The 21,473-nt window shown below is 48.3% G+C and overlaps 1 protein-coding gene across 5 annotated transcripts in view; it reads left to right on the forward strand.

The window, feature by feature from the left end:
* Positions 1–21,473, forward strand: part of St3gal2 (ST3 beta-galactoside alpha-2,3-sialyltransferase 2) — a 49,878-nt gene that overhangs the window by 20,227 nt on the left and 8,178 nt on the right. For 4 of the 5 annotated variants that reach the window (XM_087595101.1, XM_087595102.1, XM_087595099.1 and 1 more), the window contains 2 exons: positions 12,818–14,182; positions 18,395–18,588. In XM_087595101.1, coding sequence (XP_087451227.1) covers positions 13,844–14,182; positions 18,395–18,588 — 533 coding nt within the window. In that variant the 5' untranslated portion in view covers positions 12,818–13,843. 5 annotated transcript variants of the gene reach the window in all.

Below are 21,473 nucleotides of genomic sequence, written 5' to 3' on the forward strand. Positions count from 1 at the left end.
GGGTGGGTCTCGGAGAACTGTGTAGAATCTCCGTGGCAGCTGGACTGAGAGCTGATAAACTGCCCCACAGTGAGCACACATTTGTAGGAGTAAGGGCCAACCACGTCATGTCTGCCTCTGAGATCTCTGTGTTCCTGGAAGCCAGTACCTATCACCATGTGGCGTAATAGTGCCTGTGATTGGTCAGAGAGGGGGGCTGGGAAGCAAGATTGCTTGCCTCTGGGGGAGATTGTTCTCAGGGTTGGAAAGCTGACTGACCTGGCATGGGATCAAGTAGGGGGTTATGTGCAAGGCTAATGCCTCAGGATGCTCTCCAGGGTTGTGGGGCTGTAGGGTAGGAATTGCCCAAATTGAAGGGAAGCTAAGTGAACTGTGGTCCTCAGTTTGCCCCACCCAGGATGTCAGTTGGTGTACAGGGAGCCTTTTGCTTCTAATGTTTTCAGGACACCCTTTGAAAGGATGACTCTCACCTTACAGACAAGGGTCTAGATCAGAGAAGTCAAATGGTTAAATTGGGGACCAGTGGCAATGTCAGAATGTGAATTCAAATGTTGCCAAGTACCTACTTATTTTGGGAGGCTTTGAGCTTAGGTGGGTAGAGGAGTGTCTTTACTGCCAGCTCCCTAAGAGACCAAGGCAGAACCTGAGTTTGAGGCATTCCCAACTTAGTCTTAATTGTTTTATAAGCATATGGGAAAGGGCTGGTGCTGGTGGTAATAGCTAAGTGTACAGTACTTGACTAGCATGTGTAGCTCCCTAATACAAGTGATTTTAAAAAAATTAGAGAAAACCCTTCTGTATCCTGGGGACCAACGAGTGTGAGGCAGCGTGTAATTATTCCTTATCTTCATACTTACAAAGATACTTCAGACGGACCTGCCGGCACATGCCTGTGATTCCGAGGTTTCAGGGCTCCCCTCAGCTACACAGTGAGTTCTAGGCCAACGTGAGACTTTGTTTCAACAACTAAAAATGGAGTGTAATTGAGGTGTCTTAGTTGATAGGGGACTTGTTTAGCCTACATAAACACCAGGTATCTTAACCCTTCTCATAGTCCCAGCACTTGGGAAGTAGAGGCCAGAGGCTGAAGAATTCAGGAGCCTGGGGTACATGAAACCCTGTCTCCGAATAAGGTTTCAAAAACTCTTTTCATAGTCAGTGTTCTTCTGATTCTCATAGCTTAAGGTTACTCATACAGAGATGATAGTTGGGCAAACGTTTACTGATGCCCATTCTAACATTTTTATCTGAATGGGTATTTTGCCTGTGTGTCTGTCTCTGTACCACATGGGAGCTGTGCTGAGATCACCAGATCCCCGGAACTGGAGTTAAGGAGGGCTGTGAGCTGGAGTTAAGGAGGGCTGTGAGCTGGAGTTAAGGAGGGCTGTGAGCTGGAGTTAAGGAGGGCTGTGAGCTGGAGTTAAGGAGGGCTGTGAGCTGGGTATTGGGAACTGAACCTAAGTGCTCTGGGGGAGCAACCAGTGCTCTTAACCAGTTACCTCTCTCTCTGGCCCCCTTATCGCCCATTCTATAGAAGACTATTTTGGGTCAGAGAGCAGGAAGAGATGATGGATTAGGAAGCACAGTTACTATGCCTTTAAGTTAATATATTTAATTTTGAGGTGGAGTCTCACTGTAGCCCAGACTAGGCTGGGACTGACTACAGTTCAGGCTGTAGATTTTATATTTTAAGTAAGAGAGGTATTTCCTTCTTTTTTACTTTCTTTTGTAGTTCTGGTTTAGACTCCATAAATGTGGGCTAGAGACCTCTTGTGATTCAAATGAGTTCATATCCCAAGAGGGTAAGGTCTGATTGGACACAAGCCTGGTTTTGAGGTCTCTGGTTGCTGTTTATGACCAGGAGTGTGACCTTGGCCTTGTGCAGAAGGTGATGAGTAATGTCTCAAGTATGTAGACACAGAGACAGTCAGGCATGCAGGCTCTTGGCCTGGAAAGGACATGGTGCACAGAAATAAAAACCGAGGCCAGGCCCTTCAGAATGCGTGGAGAGACTTGGTAAAGAGCAGAAGGAAAGAGAGTGGTCCGGAGAGGCAAGAGACTATGTTTATGGTTTCTTGGAAGTCAGGAGTGGTCAGCGGTAACAAACGGAAGTAACATAAACAAAGGCAGTGTCCCCGGAGCTGGGTGAGGTCGGCACCCGCACCTGGCAGGCTCAGCCTGGTATCCTTTTAGCCAGTTAAAAGCAGGAAGAGGAGATTCATTCAATGTGTCCATCCTGGGAAGAAGACAAAGAGATCCAGTGACCTCTTCCCCCAAGTTTGTCTTAGTTCCTGTTGTGAGTTTATATGTGCGTAGAGGGCCAGAGTTAGGACGCACAGCTGAGAAACCCAGTCAAGTTCCCCTGCCTGTCACTGTCTTTAGTGGTCGCTCCAGCCACGTGGTCTGACAAGCTGTCAGCATGGCGGGGCATCTCTTTCTGGGAGACAGGTGTCTGCTCTGGCTAGCTTGAAGTCTTCTTTCTCCCTGTAGGAGCTTCTTGGTGGTGGGGGTGGGGGCAGAGGTAATTCCAACCCCTTGGAGTGCCTTGTTTCAATAATCTGATCACCAAAGTAAGGAAAACAAGCGCTTCTCCCCTGTTTAAAAAAAGACTTACCTAGCCAGGCCTGGTGGCACACACCTTTAATTCCAGCGCTCAGGAGGCAGAGGCAGGCAGATCTCAGTGAATTCCAGGTCCACAAAGCAAATCCAGGACAACCAGGGTTCTGTTACACAAAGAAACCCTGTCTCAAACAAACAAAACGAGGGGCTGGAGAGATGGCTCACAGGTTAAGAGCATTGGCAGTTCTCCCAAAGGTCCTGAGTTCAATTCCCAGCAACCACATGGTGGCTCACAACCACCTGTAATGAAATCTGGTGCCCTCTTCTGACTTGTATGCATACATGCAGGCAGAACACTGTATACATAATAAATAATCATTTTTAAAAAACAAACAAAACAAAAATTGTATGTGTGCCTGTGGGGTGTGTGTGTGTGTGTGTGTGTGTGTGTGTGTGTGTGTGTGTGTGTTGTTGGTGTTGCTGTTTTTTCAGAGAAGAAAGGTACAGGGTACATATTGCTACATAGTGCTACACCATGAACCTAATTTTTGTCTCCATGCTTCTCATTGTCTCATTCTCAAGTCTATGGCTACACAGGCTCAAGACTGAAACCAGCGGGTCAGACACACTAAGTAGGTCTCCTGCCACCAAGACACCACCCCAGCCACAACTCTAGTTACATGATCATTATAAAAAATCTCAGTCTCTCTCTGCCCCCAAACCCTTTCTCCCTGAATTGCCCAAGACAGCCTCAGATGCCTGGGAACTATCCGTTCCCTCACGTCAGTCTCTCAAGGAGGTGGGGCGGTGACATGGCATCTTGCGTACCTCGAAATGTTTTACATTTATTTATTGGAGGGAGAGGTCAGGCACATCACAGTAGATATGTAGAGATCAGAGTCCAACTTTTTTTTTCCTTTTTTTTTTTTCGGGGCTGGGGATCGAACCCAGGACCTTGCACTTCCTAGGCAAGCGCTCTACCACTGAGCCAAATCCCCAACCCCCAGAGTCCAACTTTTGGGAGCTGGTTCTCTCCTTCCACCATGCAGGTTCTCTGGGAGTCTACTTCAGGCTGTCAGACTTGGCAGCAAACACCTTTACCGACCGCGCAGTCTGATCAGCCCAGTGCGTCTATTTCTCTACTAACTGTTAGCATTGGTAATCTGTTCCTTCCTCGACAGATCTCTCTCTCTCTCTCTCTCTCTCTCTCTCTCTCTCTCTCTCTCTCTCTCTCTCTCTCTCTCTCTCTCTCTCTCTCTCTCCTCTTTTATTTTTCCCCTGAGACAGGGTTTCCCTGGTTGGAAGTCACTCTGTAGACCAAGCTGGCCTGAACTCGGAGATCCGCCTGTCTCTGCCTCAAGCGCTGGGATTAAAGGCATGTGCCACCATTCCCAGCAAGTAGCAACTTCCCTTCAGTTTGCTTTCCCAGGCCCTAAGTTTGTATAGATGCCCAAGTTTCTGTTTCCAGGCTCAGACCAGCAGACCTGTGAGCTTCAACCCTGCTTTGTCCTCTGTGTTTCTGGTCAGTTCTTACCCATGCTTAGTGATTGTGGTTGTGGCTGTGAGGGTCTGAGGGTGGGGTGCGGTTGTGTTACTGGTTTTAGAATTTTATCCTTTATGTATGACTCCTGTGTTTAGAGTATAGATTTACAGTGCCGTCTTGACGGGATGCATTGGATAGACTATTCATATCAGGGAACTGGCATCCCTGCCAATACCTGTCTCTTGGGAAGGAATATCAACCCATCTCTAACAAGATTGATAGAAGTCTAGCCAACGCTGGAGGAAGCCGACTGACACGTCCCGGGGCGAGCTGACAAGCACCAGTTAACACCACTCTCCTGTTCATCTCCTTTAGTCCAGTTCACAGCAGACAGGGGCAGGCTGTGCTGCCAGGACAAATGGGATCTTTCAGATAAGACCTGAACAAGATAAGAACTCACTGACAGCCAGGTGAGGTGGTGCATGCCTTTAGTCCCAGCACTCAAAAGACAGAGCAGGTGGATCTCTGTGAGTGTGAGGCCAGCTGGTCTACAGGGTGAGTTTCAGGACAGCCAGAGCTACGCAGAGAAACCTTGTTTTGAAACACCCCCGCCCCGTGCCAAAACATAAAAAATAAAAACACCTCATGGCCTAGAGCAGCCTCTGTACTTCCTTAGCACGTGATTCCAGCCTTTTGCCTGGCCAGTGAGTATGCTTATTGGCTATATGGATGCTCTTGAAGAAAAGCCCGTTTGGCTATTCTCAAGCCCCTTGCTCGTCTGCTGAGGCCCAATCTCGATTTTTAACATGCTTAAGGAGAGCAGCAGGTCCAGGTGTGAGTGCCTGTAGTGTTAGCTCTCGGAGACAGAACAGGAGGATACATAGAAAGACCCTGCCTCCTACCCTAAGTAAATAAAGGCAGGAAGGCAATCGTACCATCACCAGCATGCCTGAGAGAGATTCTTGTGGGGGCCGAAGAGATGGCTCACGCATGATTCAGAGTGTACTTTTCTCACAGAGGACCAGAGTTCAGTCAGCCCTAAGAGATAGCTCCTTCGTTCTTCAAGTGATACTGGGCTACGTTTATACCAATGCCTTGTTTAAAGAAAGAGACTGACTACGGTTCGCTTTGGTCAGTCTTGCTTCATTTCTCGGGTCTGGGTCTTAACTTCCTAAACAGGTCAGTATTCTGTTGGCGGGAAAGGCAGAGAGGCACTGTTAATGGGGAGCAGTAGTGTCTGCTGCCACAGATGCCAAGTATACACTCGGGGGTGGGGAATGAGGAGGAGGAGATGGGAATGTGTGGGGATCAGAGAGAATCCAGGGAATGTTCTTCAGGAACCTTTGCTTTTGAGACAGGGTCTCTCATACCCTAAGAGGCTCTGGGATCTGCCTTCCCCAGCCCTGGGATTACAAGTATTTGCTACTGCACCAGGGTTTTTAAAATGTGTTTTTTTTTTTTTTTTTAGAAATCAAGCTCAGGTCTTTATCCTTGCATGGGAAGGCACTTCCTGATTGTGCGGCCTTTCCAGCCTCTAACTTAGATTTTTAATTTAAAAGAAAGGAAGAAAGAAAGAAAGAAAGAAAGAAAGAGAGAAAGAAAGAAAGAAAGCAAGCCAGAATTGTTAAGTGCATCAATCAGAGAGGCAGGGAGTTAAAAAAAAAAAAAAAAGATAGAGACTTTACTTACTAAGTCACACCAAGTTTCTGTCATTTTCTTTTTTTTTTTTTTTTTTTTTTTGATTCTTTTTTTTTTTTGGAGCTGGGGACCGAACCCAGGGCCTTGCGCTTCCTAGGTAAGCGCTCTACCACTGAGCTAAATCCCCAGCCCCCAGTTTCTGTCATTTTCAAACCTAGGTTTCAATAGGAAAATGCACGTATGCTAACAGTTTAAGATGCTTATAAGAAGAGGAATTTAATTTTTAAACCAAGAAAAGAAAAAGTGCTATAGGGAGGGGATACTACATCAGTTCAAAAAAACTAAAGAAAACACAGTAGGGAAAATGCAAAGCAAGATGTAACATGAGAACAACTATATGAATATAGTGATAGTTGATGGGAGAAAAGACAAAGGGGCTACCCAGGTGTGGTGGTGCACACTTGTCACCCCAGCATTGGGAAGAGTGGTAGAGAGATTGCTGCACATGGAGGCAGCCCAGGCTACATAGCAAGACCCTGTCTCCACAAATGAAAACGAGTGGCTTGAGAGCCGGCTTAGCTGTCAGGAGCGGATTTTCCAGAGGACCTGAGTTTGATTCTCAGAAAACACCTCTGGTAGCTTGCACTCCAGCTCCAGGGGATCTGTCTCCTTCCCCTGGCATTCCCGGACACCTGCTTGCACGTGCGCACAATCATACACACACACACATGTACACTCATACATACAAACAATAAAGTCTTTTTAAAAATGAAAATAAATATAGTGGAGAATGCTGGCATAAAAAGGCTCAAGGAAGCCGGGCCCACTGATGCACACCTTTTTTTTTTTCTTTTTTTCTTTTTTTTTCAGAGCTGGGGACCGAACCCAGGGCCTTGCGCTTGCTAGGCAAGCGCTCTACCACTGAGCTAAATCCCCAACCCCTGATGCACACCTTTAATCCAAGTGAAGGCAGGCTGATCTCTGACTTGGAGCCAGCCTGGTCTACAGAGAGAGTTCCAGGACAGGCAGGGCTACACAGAGAAACCCTGACTTTAAAAAAAAAAAAAAAAAGCAAAAAAAAAAAAAAAAAAAGCAATAACGGACTGGAGAGATGGCTCAGCAATTAAGAGCACTAGCTGCTCTTACAGAGGTCCCGAGTTCAAATCCCAGCAACCACATGGTGGCTCACAACCATCTGTAATGGGATCTGATGCCCTCTTCTGGTGTGTCTGAAGACAGCTACAGGGTACTCATATAAATAAATAAACAAATCTTTTTTTTTAAAGAATATATATTTTAAAAAAACAGTACTTGTCACTCTTTCGAAGATCTAGTTTCAGTTACCAGCACCTTGCATGGCAGCATGGAACTATCCATAAGTCCAGGTCAGGGGATCTGATGCCCTCTCCTGGCCTCCACAGGCACCAGGCAGTACATGCAGGCAAAACACTCAGGTGGGTAAACAGAACAGGTACAGTGAGATGGACCAGCAGGTATAGGTTCACCGCCAAACCTTGATGACCTGGATGTCATCTTCAGGACCCACCTAGTGGAAGAAGAAACCCAGCTCTTTGCAAGTTCTCTGACCTTCACGCCAGTGCTGTGGCACACGGATACATAAGGAAATGTGATTTACAACAAAACTGAGCCAGCAAGATGGCTCAGTGGGTTAAAGCGCTTGCCCTTAATGCTGAGAACCTGAGTTCGATTCCCTAGGACCCACATCCTCTAAAAGAATGGACACCTAAAACTGTTGTCCTTATTTCATGTGTGTGTTTTGCCTGCATGTGTATCTGTGAACCACGTGTGAATTGTGCCTATGGAAGTCAGAAAAGGACTTCAGATTGTCTGGATCTTATAAGCAGATGCTTATAAGCCACAAGGTAGATGCTGGGAATAGAACCTAGGTCCTTTGGAAGAGTAGCCAGTGCTCTTAGTTGCTGAGCCATCTCCCCAGCTCCAAGAAGTAACAACAACAAACCTTTAAGGGCCTCTTAAGTGGAAGTCAGAGGACAACTTTGTGGAGTTGATTCTATCCACTTTTTCATGGGTTATAGTGATCATTTTTACCATCAAACACTGAGCCATTTTGGGATGGCTCTGGGTCTCTTACTCAAGATAATGACGGAGTCCTCAGGGCATCTTTTGTCCAGTTCTAGCTGTCGCCTCACCCAGGAGTTGGCCCCTAATGATGTGCTGGCAGGAATCGACAAAAAAGAGAACTTTTGGTGGAATGTCCCAGTTGGTAGAAAAAGTCTGTTTGAAAGGTTTATGGAAGATGCAGTGGTCTTAAAGCGCTCATTTTTGTCTGGCCGACCTGTGATTCCTGATCAGCAATAGTAAAAGAGAAGCCCCGGATGTGCCTGGGGTTCATAAGGCATCCTGACCTTTCAGCAGTAGACTGATTTTCTGTCTTCAAGAGGAAGCTTTAGGGCACACAGGCTTTGCAGGAATGGTCGGAGAGAGCTCTGCTCCCCGCCCCTATCTTTCACGCCCTCCTTTGACTTTTCTTGTCTGTGGCTGTCAGGAAGGTGTTCAGCTGTGCTGATCTGAGACTCTACTAGCCTGCGTTTCATTAGGTTATTTCTGTGCCTGGTCTCCTGGGATCTGACCGAGATGGGCTCTGAAGACACTGTAGCCTACGGTATATTCCCCTTCCCAGCACCCTTTGCTGCATTTAACACTGTGCTGCTGAGAGCCTCCCTTGGGCTTTCATTTTTAATTTGTTCTGTGGGAGCCTCCTCTGGCCACGGATTCCCTGCCTATAAAAAGCTGGGGGAAAAGAGGAAGCAGGTCCATCTGACTCTTGAAGGGCTGAACTTCTGGGTGCCACAGAGGTGCATGCAGTGTTTGAGGCTGAGACAAGAGGATTGCCACGAGTTTCAGGCTAGTCCAAGCTACAGAGTAAGACACTGTCTTTGGTTGGGAGGGTGGGTGCCCACCCACTCCCCACCATATGGAATTCACCCTTTTGAAGTATACATTTAAAACTACCCCTCCCCACCACCACCTCACTTGTTTGTATGCGGGATGGGGCACACACACTGGTGGAGGTCAGAGAACAACTTGTGGAAAGTCGTTTCTCAAAGTCTGCCATGTGGTCTGGTCCCTCACCTCCAGTGATCACCAACACCAAGGCTTGGTGTACACACTTTTATCTGTTCAGCCATTTTCTGGCTCAGTCTGCTAATATCTTGTAGCCCCGACTGGCCTTGGATTCTTTCATTGTTGAGGTCACAGGTATGAACCACCATGCCTACCTCCAATGTAATTTCTAAAACCCAGAAAGTGTCCAAAATAAAACATATCAGTCTTTTTTTAAAAAAAGATTTATTTGTTACATATTAATTACACTGTCTCTGTCTTCAGACACACCAGAAGAGAACATCAGATCCCATTACAGATGGTTTCGAGCCACCATGTAGTTGCTGGGATTTGAACTCAGGACCTCTGGAAGAACAGTCCGTGCCTTTAGCCACTGAGCCATCTCTCCAGTCCCACCATATCAGTTTTTAGTGAGGTGGGAATGAAGAAAACTGCATCCAAATCCCCTTGATTCTCTCTGCAGTTTTGAAGCTCTTTTCCTGAGAAAGCAGGTTGTCCCAGACAGCCCATTCTGTGCCCAGAAACAATGAGAGCCATTTGTGAAACACTTAGTTAAACCAACTATGAAGAGGGACAGCTGGGTCTGCACTCACGGTTCAGCAAGCATCATGGGCAAAGCATTCTCCTGGATCTTGGATGGTCGATTGAAGCCCATGGCATAGACTCCTTGGAGAAGCTGTGGTTCCCTGGGAGGAAGGGTAGAGATAGAGTGCATTTCTAGAAATTTTTTTTTTTGTTTAGACAGGATCTAGATATGTAGCCCAGATTGGCCTGAACTTAACAACTGTAAAACACAGTGCCCTCAAATTCAGAGAGATAACACCTGACTTCGTTTTTTACTCTCCTCCCTCCCCCTCTCCCTCCCCCTCTTCCTCTCCCTCTCCCTCTCCCTCCCCCTCTCCTTCCCCCTCTCCCTTTCTCCCCCGCTCCTCAGTTTGTTGAGACAGGGTTTCTTCTCTGTGTAGCTTTGGCTGCCCTGGAACTCACTGTGTAGACAAACGTGGCTTCACAGTCTGAGATCTGACTACCTCTGCCTCCCGAGTGCTGGGATCAAAGGTGTGCACTACCATTCGGCGAGGCCCTGTCTCTTTATGGAGTTTAGGCTAAATGAAGACTGTCCATGTAGCCCATGAGATCTTGAACTCATGATTCTGCTCCCTTTGCCTTTAAAGTGCTGAGACTATAGGCATGAATACCACACCTCAGTCCCAGTTCCTTACACTTTACATGGGGGGATGTTCATGGACTTTCATGGGTATTTCAGTAGCTGTGAAGTGGAGGGATCTCATTTAGGATACCTAGGACAACAGGAACTCACCACTAGAAATGAGATAAATAGGGGCCAGCATTAGATGACCTTGGGGGTGAGAGTTTGTGTTTAGAGGCTTCTGGTACCTTCCCCTGCCCCCTTTGCTCTGTCTGTCTACTCTGAGCTTAAACTCTCAGGATCAGAGCGGACGCAGGGGTTCTAAGGCAGAACGTTTTGCTCATATCCGCTCTGCTCTTCCCTAGACATATTGCCGAACGGGGACTTTTTTTCTGTCCCTATCAAGTCAGTCCAATGATATCTGGTGACCTGGCACTGAGTCAGTGACAGTCTGGCAGAGCTGTTTCCTCTGGAAGTCTCTGCCCTGCACCCACTTTCATAGTCACAGAGGGGTCCCTTCATTAAAAAACAAAACAAAAACAGCAACAACAACAAAACCCACTCATCTCCCCTGCTGAAGCTCCTCATTCCTTCAACTCTATAAAAAACTCCCACCTTGATGATAATGGACTGAGTCTCTGAACCTGTAAGCCAGCCCCAATTCAATGATGTCCTTATAAGAGTTGCCTTGGTCATGGTGTCTGCTCACAGCAGTAAGACCCTAACTAAGACACCTTCTAATCCTTTCAAATTGTGCTATTCCCTGGGGACTAAGCATTCACACTTATGATGTGTTGGCCATTCTTACTCACGTTACTACAGTGGCTTTAAACTCAAATGATTCTCTTGCCTTTATGTTCTGATGCTAGGATTAAAAAACAACCAGTATTTAATTATTTGTGTGTGTACATTTGGACATTAGAGGAAAATTTAAGTCAGTTCGTTCGTTTTGTTTTGTTTTCTTTTGTTGTGAGGCAGGATTTCTCTGTGTAACACAGAAGGCTGTCCTAGAACGTGATTTGTAGTCCAGGCTGGCCTCCAACTCACAAAGATCTGACTTCCTCTGCCTCCTGAGTGCTGGGATTAAAGTCCTAAGCCACCACACCAGGCTACGGAGTCAGCTCTTTTCTTCTCCTATGTGGGTCCCAGGGATTGAATTTGGGTCTGTAGGTGTGGTAGAAAGGCAGAAAATTCCTTGTCACAGGCATTGAATCGGGCCAGGTCTCGAAGCTCACTGCCACTCAAAAGGCCCTGCGAGGTCTTAAGCAAGTGCTCTCACATCTATAAGCGTCCTTTTCCTGATCGAGAATGATGTCTTCCCTGTCACAAGGTGCTAATACGGGTCCTCGATGACTCTGTGTCTCAACATCACTGAAGAAATTTGAGCCATCACAAACTGAGGGGGCAGGGGTTTTGTCTCTTTCCTCTTCGTTTTTAAAAGACGTATTTGTTTTTATTTTAGGTGTGTGAATGTTTTGTTTACATGTAAATCTGTGTGTCACGTGCTTGCCCGGTGCCCCAGGAGGCCAGGCGTGGGTAATGGATCCCTCTAGAAATGGAGTTATAGATGATTACGCGCTGCCCTGCGGCTTTGGGGACTGGGTCGGGTTTTCAGAAAAGCATCCAGTACTATTCACCCCTGAGCCGGCTCCCTCATTGCCCCCATTTTAATTGTTTTAATTGAGTCTGTGGGATGGGTTGGGGTCACAGGTGGCCTGAGATGGGATCAGAAGCGCACAACTCTTTAGAGACGAGTCTGTCTTTTAAGTGTGTTCTGGGGAATTGAACAAAGGCTGTTAAACTTGTGCAAGGGTTTGCCCACTGAACCCTCTTGCTGATTTTTTTTTTTTTTGCCACAGCAGCCAGAGAACCCTAGTGTGTCTGGCTGGAGATTTCAACAATGGATGGGGAGGGCTGCCAGACTGGGGGTCCATCAGAGCTCACTCTGGCTGGCTGGATTTACCCAGATGGTTTAAGAGATGCCTCGAGCATGGATTCAAACTCCTTTCCCTCAGGCCAGTGTGGCCTCTTCTCCCTGCTGTGTGCTAGGACAGTATGGAGCCTCAGGCTGCTGGGACCAACTGGATGGGACTCTAGGAGTTCATTTTGTCCTTAAAACACAGATGAAGGCAATTGCCTGGGGTGGGTGGGGTGGTTGGTGTTTGTTTCGAGACCAGAAACCTCCTGACATGTCTTTCCCTGTATATCAGAGCAGGAAGGATTTTGTTCATGGTTCACTGAACCAATCAGAAATGTTGCTGAACAGTGCACACCTGAGAGATCAGGGACAAGTTTCTGCCAGCATCCTGTGGGCACTACACGTTCCCGGTGTTATGTAGGGGAAGCCATTATTCTCAGGCCTTAGGGATCTTCCCTAGGCCAATTTCCCCTCAGCTTTGTCCAAAAGTAACTAACTGGGCAAGGCTTTCTAAATGGAGAGGGTTAGCCCTTGCCATCGTGCCCAGGGGAAATTAACTTAGTCCTTGTCTATTCTCAGGCTAATTAGTGAAGGTATGGTCCTCGAGGCTGGGAGTTAGGCAAAGAGAGTATCCGTGGATGGTTTGAGGAGACAGCCCTTTCTTTTGTCTACCCTTGTGTTGACCAGCATCTCTTACTGCTGGCACAGAGGGAGAGAGAGAGAGAGAGAGAGAGAGAGAGAGAGAGAGAGAGAGAGAGAGAGAGAGAGAGAGACAGAGAGAGACAGAGAGAGACAGAGAGAGACAGAGACAGAGAGACAGAGACAGAGAGAGAGAGAGAGAGAGAGACAGAGAGAGAGAGAGAGAGAGAGAGAGAGACAGAGAGAGACAGAGTGAGTATGTGTGTGTGTGTGTGTGTTCAGGTTCTACTGTCTAGCTGCATATTCCTTTTTCCTCTCTGAATTTCAGGGTCATGCTGTGGCAGCCTGGCGCCTGACAGGTGTGGAAAAGCCTGCCAGGGGATCACTGCTGGGAGGAGCCAAGGACAGGACAGCCTCACCCCAGAAGCAGGGGTGGGCAGAAGCTGCCCTGCCAGGGCCAACGGTCCCAGGAAGGAGTCTGGAGTCCTAATGAGGAGCCCCGCACCAGCTCTGCCCACCCACATGGCGTAGTGTCTGGCATCTTGCTAAGCAGCAGCTGTCCCCAGCTCCAGAGGACCCCACAGGATGCACGGACGGACGAGTAGGCGTTTGTGATCGACTGTGCCCCTGCAGCAGGAGGCTCGATCTCCAGGAGAAAGGACCAGCACCTCTGATGAGAAGCAGCAGTCCAGACGCTATGGAGAAAGTCTTGGTTTCTGCAACCCTGACGCCAGCGGAGATCACTGAGATTATTGGGTTTTTTTCTGGCCTTCAGTCATTCTCTTTTCCCCTGGCCAAGGAGTTGGGCCAGGACGGCCTGCAAGTGTGATGAGGACTCGTGCATGGGATGCAGGCCTCCTAAAGCCCGTGTGTTCTCTGCTGTAATCAGGGTTCCAGGGATTCCCCACTGCAGGGGAGGAGGGGCTGCCTTAGTGTCTGCTCATGAGCCACAAGGACCCAGACTGCTCCAGACTGGACCTTTTCAAGCCACCAAAGAGGGGGGTCCCCGGAGCTGGCAGCCAGCACTCACAAGGGACTAGAGGGCTGGGATGGACTGACCTCTGCCTTGACGGGGCGGCAGAAGGCGCAGAACCTTTGTGGCCCAGCTAGTGACTGAGAGACCCGATGAAGTTCTGAGCAGAGGCTCTAGTGGCTCAGGGACCGGGGGGAGGGAGGGAGGCCATTCCTGCTTTCTCCTTTTGTCGAGGGAAGGTGTGGCAAGAGTCCCCTGCCACACCTCGTGCCCCTATGCCCTTTCCACGTGCTGCCCAAACCAGCAGACTGCACCGTGGCTGGCCCCACAGTGGGCTGGGAAAGGATTGGCCACGGTGACAGCCGCCCCGTGGCCAGCACAATGAAGTGCTCCCTTCGAGTGTGGTTCCTCTCTATGGCCTTCCTGCTGGTGTTCATTATGTCTCTGCTCTTCACGTACTCACACCACAGCATGGCTACCTTGCCCTACCTGGACTCGGGGACTCTGGGCGGAACACACCGAGTGAAGCTGGTACCGGGCTATACTGGGCAACAGCGCCTTGTCAAGGAGGGGCTTTCGGGGAAAAGTTGTACCTGCAGTCGCTGCATGGGTGATGCCGGCACCTCTGAGTGGTTTGACAGCCACTTTGACAGTAACATCTCACCTGTCTGGACGAGAGATAACATGAACCTCACCCCGGATGTCCAGCGGTGGTGGATGGTAAGAACTGAAGCCCCCCCTCCATTTCCTTTTGTTGACTGCTTTCCGGAATGGGTCCCCTTTATTTTGGAGCTGCTGTGACCAGTCCCCCTTTTTGGATTTAGGCTGTCTGTCATCTTATGGCTCCCAGCACCCTGACAAAGCAGGAAGCCCATCTGATCTGAGCCGTATCCCTGGATCACAGATTGCTGATAGGCAGGATAAGTTTTGACCTGGAAGGAGAGAAATTACTATTTGTGGTGCTTGTAGGGGTCCAATGTAGCAACCCTGCCCCCAAAATGCTCTGGGCTCAGGTGGGCAGCACAGAAGGCCAGAGCAGTGTGAGTGGGGACCGGGAGGCCGTGCTTTTAGGTGGCAGGAAGCCACCCCACAATTGCAGCAAATGCTGCCCTGCTGGCAAGTGCCTCAGGCTTCTCCCTCCAGCACCTACCTTATTTTTCCAAAATTCTTAATATTATTTGGGGTGTGCGTGCGTGCGTGCGTGTGTGCGTGTGTGTGTGTCTGCATGTGTGTGTGCGCGTGCGTGCTTAGGTTTCCAGGCTTGTGCTGTGAGCACCATTCCTTCCTGGTCTTCTTGCCTGCCAGGAGCCTGGATCTGTGTGCACAGTATATATACATTTTTTTCTTTTTTTTTTTTTCGGAGCTGGGGATCGAACCCAAGGCCTTGCGCTTGCTAGGCAAGCGCTCTACCACTGAGCTAAATCCCCAATCCCGTATATATACATTTTTGTTTTAGTATGTGAATGGATGTTCTTCGTGTGTGTATTTCTCTGCCCTCAGAGGACTGAAGAGAGCTTTGGATCCCCTGGAACTGGAGTTGCAGACAATTGTGAGCCACCATATGGGTGTTAAGAATTGAACCCAAGACCTCAGGAGAGCAGCCAATGCTCTCCCGGGCTGAACCATCTCTCCAGCCCCTGTATGTGCTGTGCAGGTTTTATGTGTGTGTGCATACATGCAGAATTATGCCTGTGGAAGCCAGATGCTGTAAAGTATTGACTTAATCACTGTCCACCTTATTTTTGTGGTGGTCATGGGTCTTTTTGTTGTTTCCTTTAGTTTTTAGGAGACAGAGTCTCACTGTGTAGCTCTAACTGTCCTGGAATTCACTCTGTAGAACAGGCTGGTCCACCTGAGATCCACCTGCCTCTGCCTTCCGAGTGCTGGGACTAAAGGCATGTGCCACCGCACTGGCCGTCCCACCTTAATGTTTGGAATAGAGTCTCAAGAATCTACAGCTTGGTGATTTGGCTATTTGACTAAGCTGGCCAGCCTGCGAGATCCCAGACGTCTGTCTGCATACCACTGGCACGAAGTTACAGAAACATGCTCCCCCATCTGGCTTTCCCACAGGTGCTGGGGATCTGAACTCAGGTCCCCCGTGCTTATATGATAGGAACTTACTGGTGGTCTATCCCCAGACTTAATAGATTTTTTTTTTTTTTTGGTTCTTTTTTTCGGAGCTGGGGACCGAACCCAGGGCCTTGCGCTTCCTAGGTAAGCGCTCTACCACTGAGCTAAATCCCCAGCCCCGACTTAATAGATTTTTAAGACTGAACATCCTAATTGATAAATGTTGGCTCAGCTGGAAAAGATTGCTCTGGCTTGGGAGAGAGCATTGTAAGCCTCAGCCACTAAGGGAGGTGGAACACCGGAGCCTCAGAGGGGCCTGTAGCAGGTCCATCCCTGGTTTCCTAGGTCCCAAGACCTTTTTGCTTTCCTTGTCCTCCACCCTGCCCCCGTCATCACTGGAGCATCACTTCCTAGGTTCTGCAGGGCCATCTGGTTGTCTCCTGGGCCAAGAATGGAGCCCGCAGGCTGCCTGCTTTCCCTGGCATGGAGAGGCAGTTCCTGGTCCCCGTTCCTCCCACCAGTATAGGAGTAAGATGCCTCTCCTCTCGTTCTTCGTGGATGTGAGGATGTACACATTTATCAAGACCAGAACCGGTTTATTGGCCCAGATTAAATATTAGAGTCCTCCAAGACCAGCATCTATGGAGCACAGGTCCAGAGGAGGTCCACAGGACCTTAGCAGAGTCCTACATGTCACTTTCAGATACAACTTTGTTTTATGGAGAAAATCAAGGTTCAGAAAGTGCCCAGTATCTGCCTGGTGTTACAGTCTCCGCCATGGCCTCATCCCCCGGAGACAAGGCAGGCCTCTGGTCTCAGGGATGCACCTCAGAGTCTGTCTAGGCACTATGTTCCTCAACCCACACATCTTCCTGTTCCCCACAGCCACCCACTTTTGCCACAAAGTTGAGAATTCTTGTCTCAGAGGCAAACTTCTGCTCTAAAAGGTCTCTGGTTCCCTGAGCAGCTCCTGCTTGTCCACAGACAAACACAGGGGGCTGTGCCTTAGTCTACAGCAATGTCGTTAAGGCTGAGTGTTACGGCCAGGGCTTGGGGTGTACGAGGCAAGTGCTCCTTCCCAGAGCCGCTGCTCTCTGCTCTTGCTTGCTCCACAGCTTTCTCCACAGCTTTTCTTTGCTTGCTTGTTTTTGAGACAGGATTGCTCTGGGTAGCCCTGGCTGTCCTGGTACTCACTCTAGACCATGCTGGCCTTGAACTCAGAGCTTACTCTGCCTCTGCCTCTCAAGCACAGGGGTCACTGCCCTGCTCTTTTTTTGGGGGGGGAGACATCCACTTGGCCTGACTCCTCAGAATCTCGAGTGTTGGGGTGAAGGTATATACCATTACGTTTGGCTTGGTTTAGTTTTTGTCTGGAGGCAGGGTCTCATCTAACCCTGACTGGCCTGGAACTAGCTTTGAACTCTCAAGAGATCTCTGCCTGTCTGTGCCCCCTAGGTGCAGAAGCATGCGCCCCCATACCTGACATTGCTGTTTCTTTGAGACAGGGTTTCATTATGTTTTCCCGGCCAGTGCCTTCAGGCTTAGGATCCTCTGGCCTCAGCCTCCTGAAGGCTCGTGGTATTTGTTTAGTTTTATTCCGTTTTGTTTTTCCGTGTCGTCCTGGCTGTCCTGGAGTTTGCTCTGTAGAGCAGGCTGGCCTGCTTCTTTTTGTCTGTGGCATTTCAAAGTGTTAGTTTTGAAGTATTTCAAAGGGTTAGTTGATGACCCTATCTCAGGGAACAAAATCCAGCCCACTGCTTTTATATTACCAATATTTAACATTCAGAGGATTTCGTGTGAAATCTATATTTTTAGTTCCTCCTGGAAATTTTCCTATGTGGCAACAGTTGGCTGGTTTTTCTTTTAAATATTTTTAAAATGTGTTCTCCCCCCACCATGTGTGTGTGTGTGTGTGTGTGTGTGTGTGTGTAGTATGTGCATGTCACGTCATATGTGTGCAGGTCAGAGTCAGTTCTCTCCTTCAACTGTATGGGTCCTATGATTTGGATGTTGGTCATTAGGCGTGGCATCGAGTGCCTTCACCTGAGACATCTCAGTGGCCCATGGATTTCCTTTTTTTTGTTGTTTTTTTTTTTTGGTAGGCATATGACCTTTTGTTTGCTGTGCACCCCACCTCCTTTGTTCCTGTGTGTCACTGGCCTGGCCCCACTGAGCATTTGCACTGTGGCAGGGTATGCTGGTCTGCTTCTGTAATCCCAGCACTGAGGAGGCTGAGTCGAGAGGAACACTGTGTTCAGGGCCAGCCAGTGTTACTTAGCAATCTCAAAACCAGCCTGGGCTATAGGAGGAAGCCCTGTCTCTAACAAAACACAGTACTTAGCGGGTAGAGGAACAGAAGGACCAGGAGTTTAAGGCTAACCTCATCGACTTGGAGTCTTTGTTGATTGTTAGCAGTTTGGATTCTGGCTTTTGATGAGGAGGGAACCAGTTTTATTCCAGCCACAGGGCTGTGTAAGAACTCTCTGCACCTCCCAGAGGTTCAGAGTGGTTATAGACAAGTCCCCTGGAGACAGATCGAAAAGATTCCTAAAGATTCCTCTGCCTTATGGCCCAGGACCGTAAGCCCCTCCAAAGTGCCTCAGATAGCACTCAGACAGCCCCACCCTCACCTCAAGCCTCTCTGGAGCATTGGAGGGGCAGCTCATGACTGGCCACTGGTCTCTCTATAGTGAGACTGACTGAGAGTCAAGACTTTGCTACTGTGAAGAGAGAAGTCCCCCAGTGCTCAGGAAAGGGATTCCCAGACAGCCCTGTGCATGGAGGTCTGTATGCCTCTGGCTGAGGGGAAGTTTGAGGGGTGAGAGTTTTTCCATCCTCACTGCCCTCTCCCCTGCTCAGATGCTGCAACCCCAATTCAAGTCACACAACACCAATGAAGTGTTGGAGAAGCTCTTCCAGATCGTGCCCGGTGAGAACCCCTACCGCTTCCGGGACCCCCAGCAGTGCCGGCGCTGTGCTGTGGTCGGGAACTCAGGCAACCTTCGGGGCTCTGGCTATGGGCAAGAAGTGGACAGCCACAACTTTATCATGAGGTGAGCTCTCAGGGACCCAGGCAGGGGGACAGGGAAGACAGTCTGTAAAGCCTCCTTGTCTCTCTGGTTTTTGTTTGTTTGTGTTTGTTTTGTTTTGTTTTGTTTTTAACATTATTGAGTCTTCAGGATATGGAGGGCAGCTTATAGGAGCCCTTTCACCACATGGATCCTGCGAACTAAACTCAGATTTTCAGGTTTGGTGGCAAGCTCTTTTCTCCACTAAACCATCTTGCCAGCCTTCTTTGAACTTTCCTGTTCAGGTAAAAGTACCAGTTGCCCATGCCCTAAGGAAATGCCAGCACCCAGAGGCTCCAGTCTTGGTCTCTCTGACCAGGTTTTTGAATTGGGTGTTTTATGTGTGTTCAAAATACATTTTGGGAGCTGGAGAGGTGTCTGGGGGTTAAGAGCACTTGCTGTCCTTGCAGAGGACTGGAATCCAATCCCCAGTACCCACATGGCAGCTGAAAGTCATCTGACTCTGACTCCAGAGGGTCTAATACTCTCTTCTGACACAGTTGTTACATATACATACATGCAGGCATAACATTTATACATATAAAATAAATTATTGGGGCTGGGGATTTAGCTCAGTGGTAGAGCGCTTACCTAGGAAGTGCAAGGCCCTGGGTTCGGTCCCCAGCTCCGAAAAAAAGAACCAAAAAAATAATAATAAATAATAAAATATTTTCCTCTCTGTAGCCCTGGGTCTTCTGGAACATACTCTGTAGACTAGGCTGGCTTCAAACTCAGAGATTTGCCTGCCTCTGCCTCGCAGATTAAGGAGTGTGCCACCACTGCCCAACAAAAAGTAAGTCCTTTTTAAAAGTTGCCTGGCGTGCACAAGACCCTGGGGTCAGTCCTGAACACTGCACACACCAGGATCACTGGCATATTCCTACCTCTCTGTTTGGTGTTAGAAGAACCTTAGATAACAGTCACATGACTCACAACTGCCAGTAAGTCCAGCACCAGGGAAATCTTACACTTCTGGCTTCCATGGTCATCTGTATTCACATGCTCATACCTACAGCCGTGTGTGTGTGTGTGTGTGTGTGTGTGTGTGTGTGTGTTTGTGTGTTTGTATATATACACATATATAGCATAGGTATACATATATATCATTATGTATGATGTGTATATATAATTTAATATAATTTAAAATAATAATAAATATTTTTTAAAAAGACTATGTTACTGGCAGAAAGTATTTCTGTTTTTTTTTTTTTCAAAGGCAGGGTTTCTCTGTGTAGCCTTGGCTGTCCTGGAACTCACTCTGTAGAACAGGCTGGCTTTGAACTCAAGAGATCCACCCCCTGGTGTCTGGAGGTGTTCCTGTTACTGTCCATTCTCGTGTTCTTGGGGTACACTGAAGTGCTTATCTTCTTTTTCGAACAGTGGGATGGGTGTGGTAGCACACATTGATGCGTCTTAGTTGCTGCAAGCTGAGGCTGAAACACCCCAAGTCCAGGGCCAACTGGAATACCATAGTAGGCTTCTGGCTTAAAAAAACATCTCAAAGCAGGGCATGAGGGTGCATGCCTTTAATCCCAGTGCTTGGGAGGCAGAGGCAAGTGGATCTCTGTAAGTTCGAGGCCAGCCTGGTCTACAAAGGCATTCCAAGACACCCAGGGTCTGAGTTGGAAATCAGCCATAGCTACATAGTGATACCTTGTCTCAAAAACAAAAACAAAAAAATGCAAACCCCATGCTGAGGCTGTTGTACGGTTGGTTGGTCGGTTGGTCGGTTGGTCAGTACAGTGCTCGTCTGGGATGCCAGGGTTCTGGGTTTGATGCCCAGCATTGCAGCACACACCTGTATAGAGCTCAGAGGATAAGAAGTTCAAACTCATCTTCAGCTTCCTGGTAAGTTCAAAGCCAACCTGGGATACACAAGGCCCTCCTTGTCTCAAATATAAGTCAAGAGGGTTAGGGAGAACCAGAGCAGGTATAGTGCACCCATGGGGTTAGGGAGAACCAGAGCAGGTATAGAGCACCCATGGGGTTAAGGAGAGCCAGAGCAGGTGTAGAGCATCCCTGTAAGAGCTGGGTGTTGTGGCATGCACCTTGATCCCGGTGCTGGTGGTATGGAGATTGGTAGATCCTGAGGCTTGCTGGTCAGCGAGTCTAGCCAAGATTGTAAGTCCTCATCCAGGGAGAAAACCTGTCTTAAATAATAGGGTGGGGTTTGGGGAGGTGGCTTGGCAGATAAGTGCACTTGTTGAGCAACCCTCACAACCCGAGTTTGGAATCTCAGAGTCCATTTAAAAGCCAAATGCTGTAGCACAGACTTGTTGGGTTCCAGTGTTCCCCTACAGGGAGCCAAGAGGCAGAGACAGGACGATCTCCAGAAGTTTGAGCACCCATTTCCCTAGCCAGCACAGCAGCAAAGAGATGCTATCTCAGGTAGAAAGGTGAAGACTGACACCTCAGACTCTGTCTTCTGACCTCCACACATGCGTCATGGTATATGGGCACTAACACACAAACAAGCACACACAAAGAAATAAAGGGGAATTGAGAGAAGACTCCCACTGTCAATGCGCATGTGCACGTACACACACACACACACACACACACACACACACACACACACACACATGCACACTCACTCACAAATGAATGAGTAGATAAAATACTGAAAATGCAAGGTCTTTGCTAAACATCCCCTAGGATGGGCATTGCAGAAAGACCAGATTTCCCAAGAGGCAGAAGGCCTTTGTCGTAGAAACCGTTGCTGTCTCCATAGCAACACCAACACAGCAATTTATCTCTCGAGGCTTTCCATAATTTTTTTTTTGTAAGATCTTCAAAAGGAGAAATGGTGATGGATGTGGAAATAGGATACTGAGTTCCACCCAGAACTCCAGAACCACCTGAATTACCCT

Source organism: Rattus norvegicus, chromosome 19 (assembly GCF_021556685.1).
Source record: "Rattus norvegicus strain SHRSP/BbbUtx chromosome 19, alternate assembly SHRSP_T2T, whole genome shotgun sequence".
NCBI lineage: Eukaryota > Metazoa > Chordata > Mammalia > Rodentia > Muridae > Rattus > Rattus norvegicus.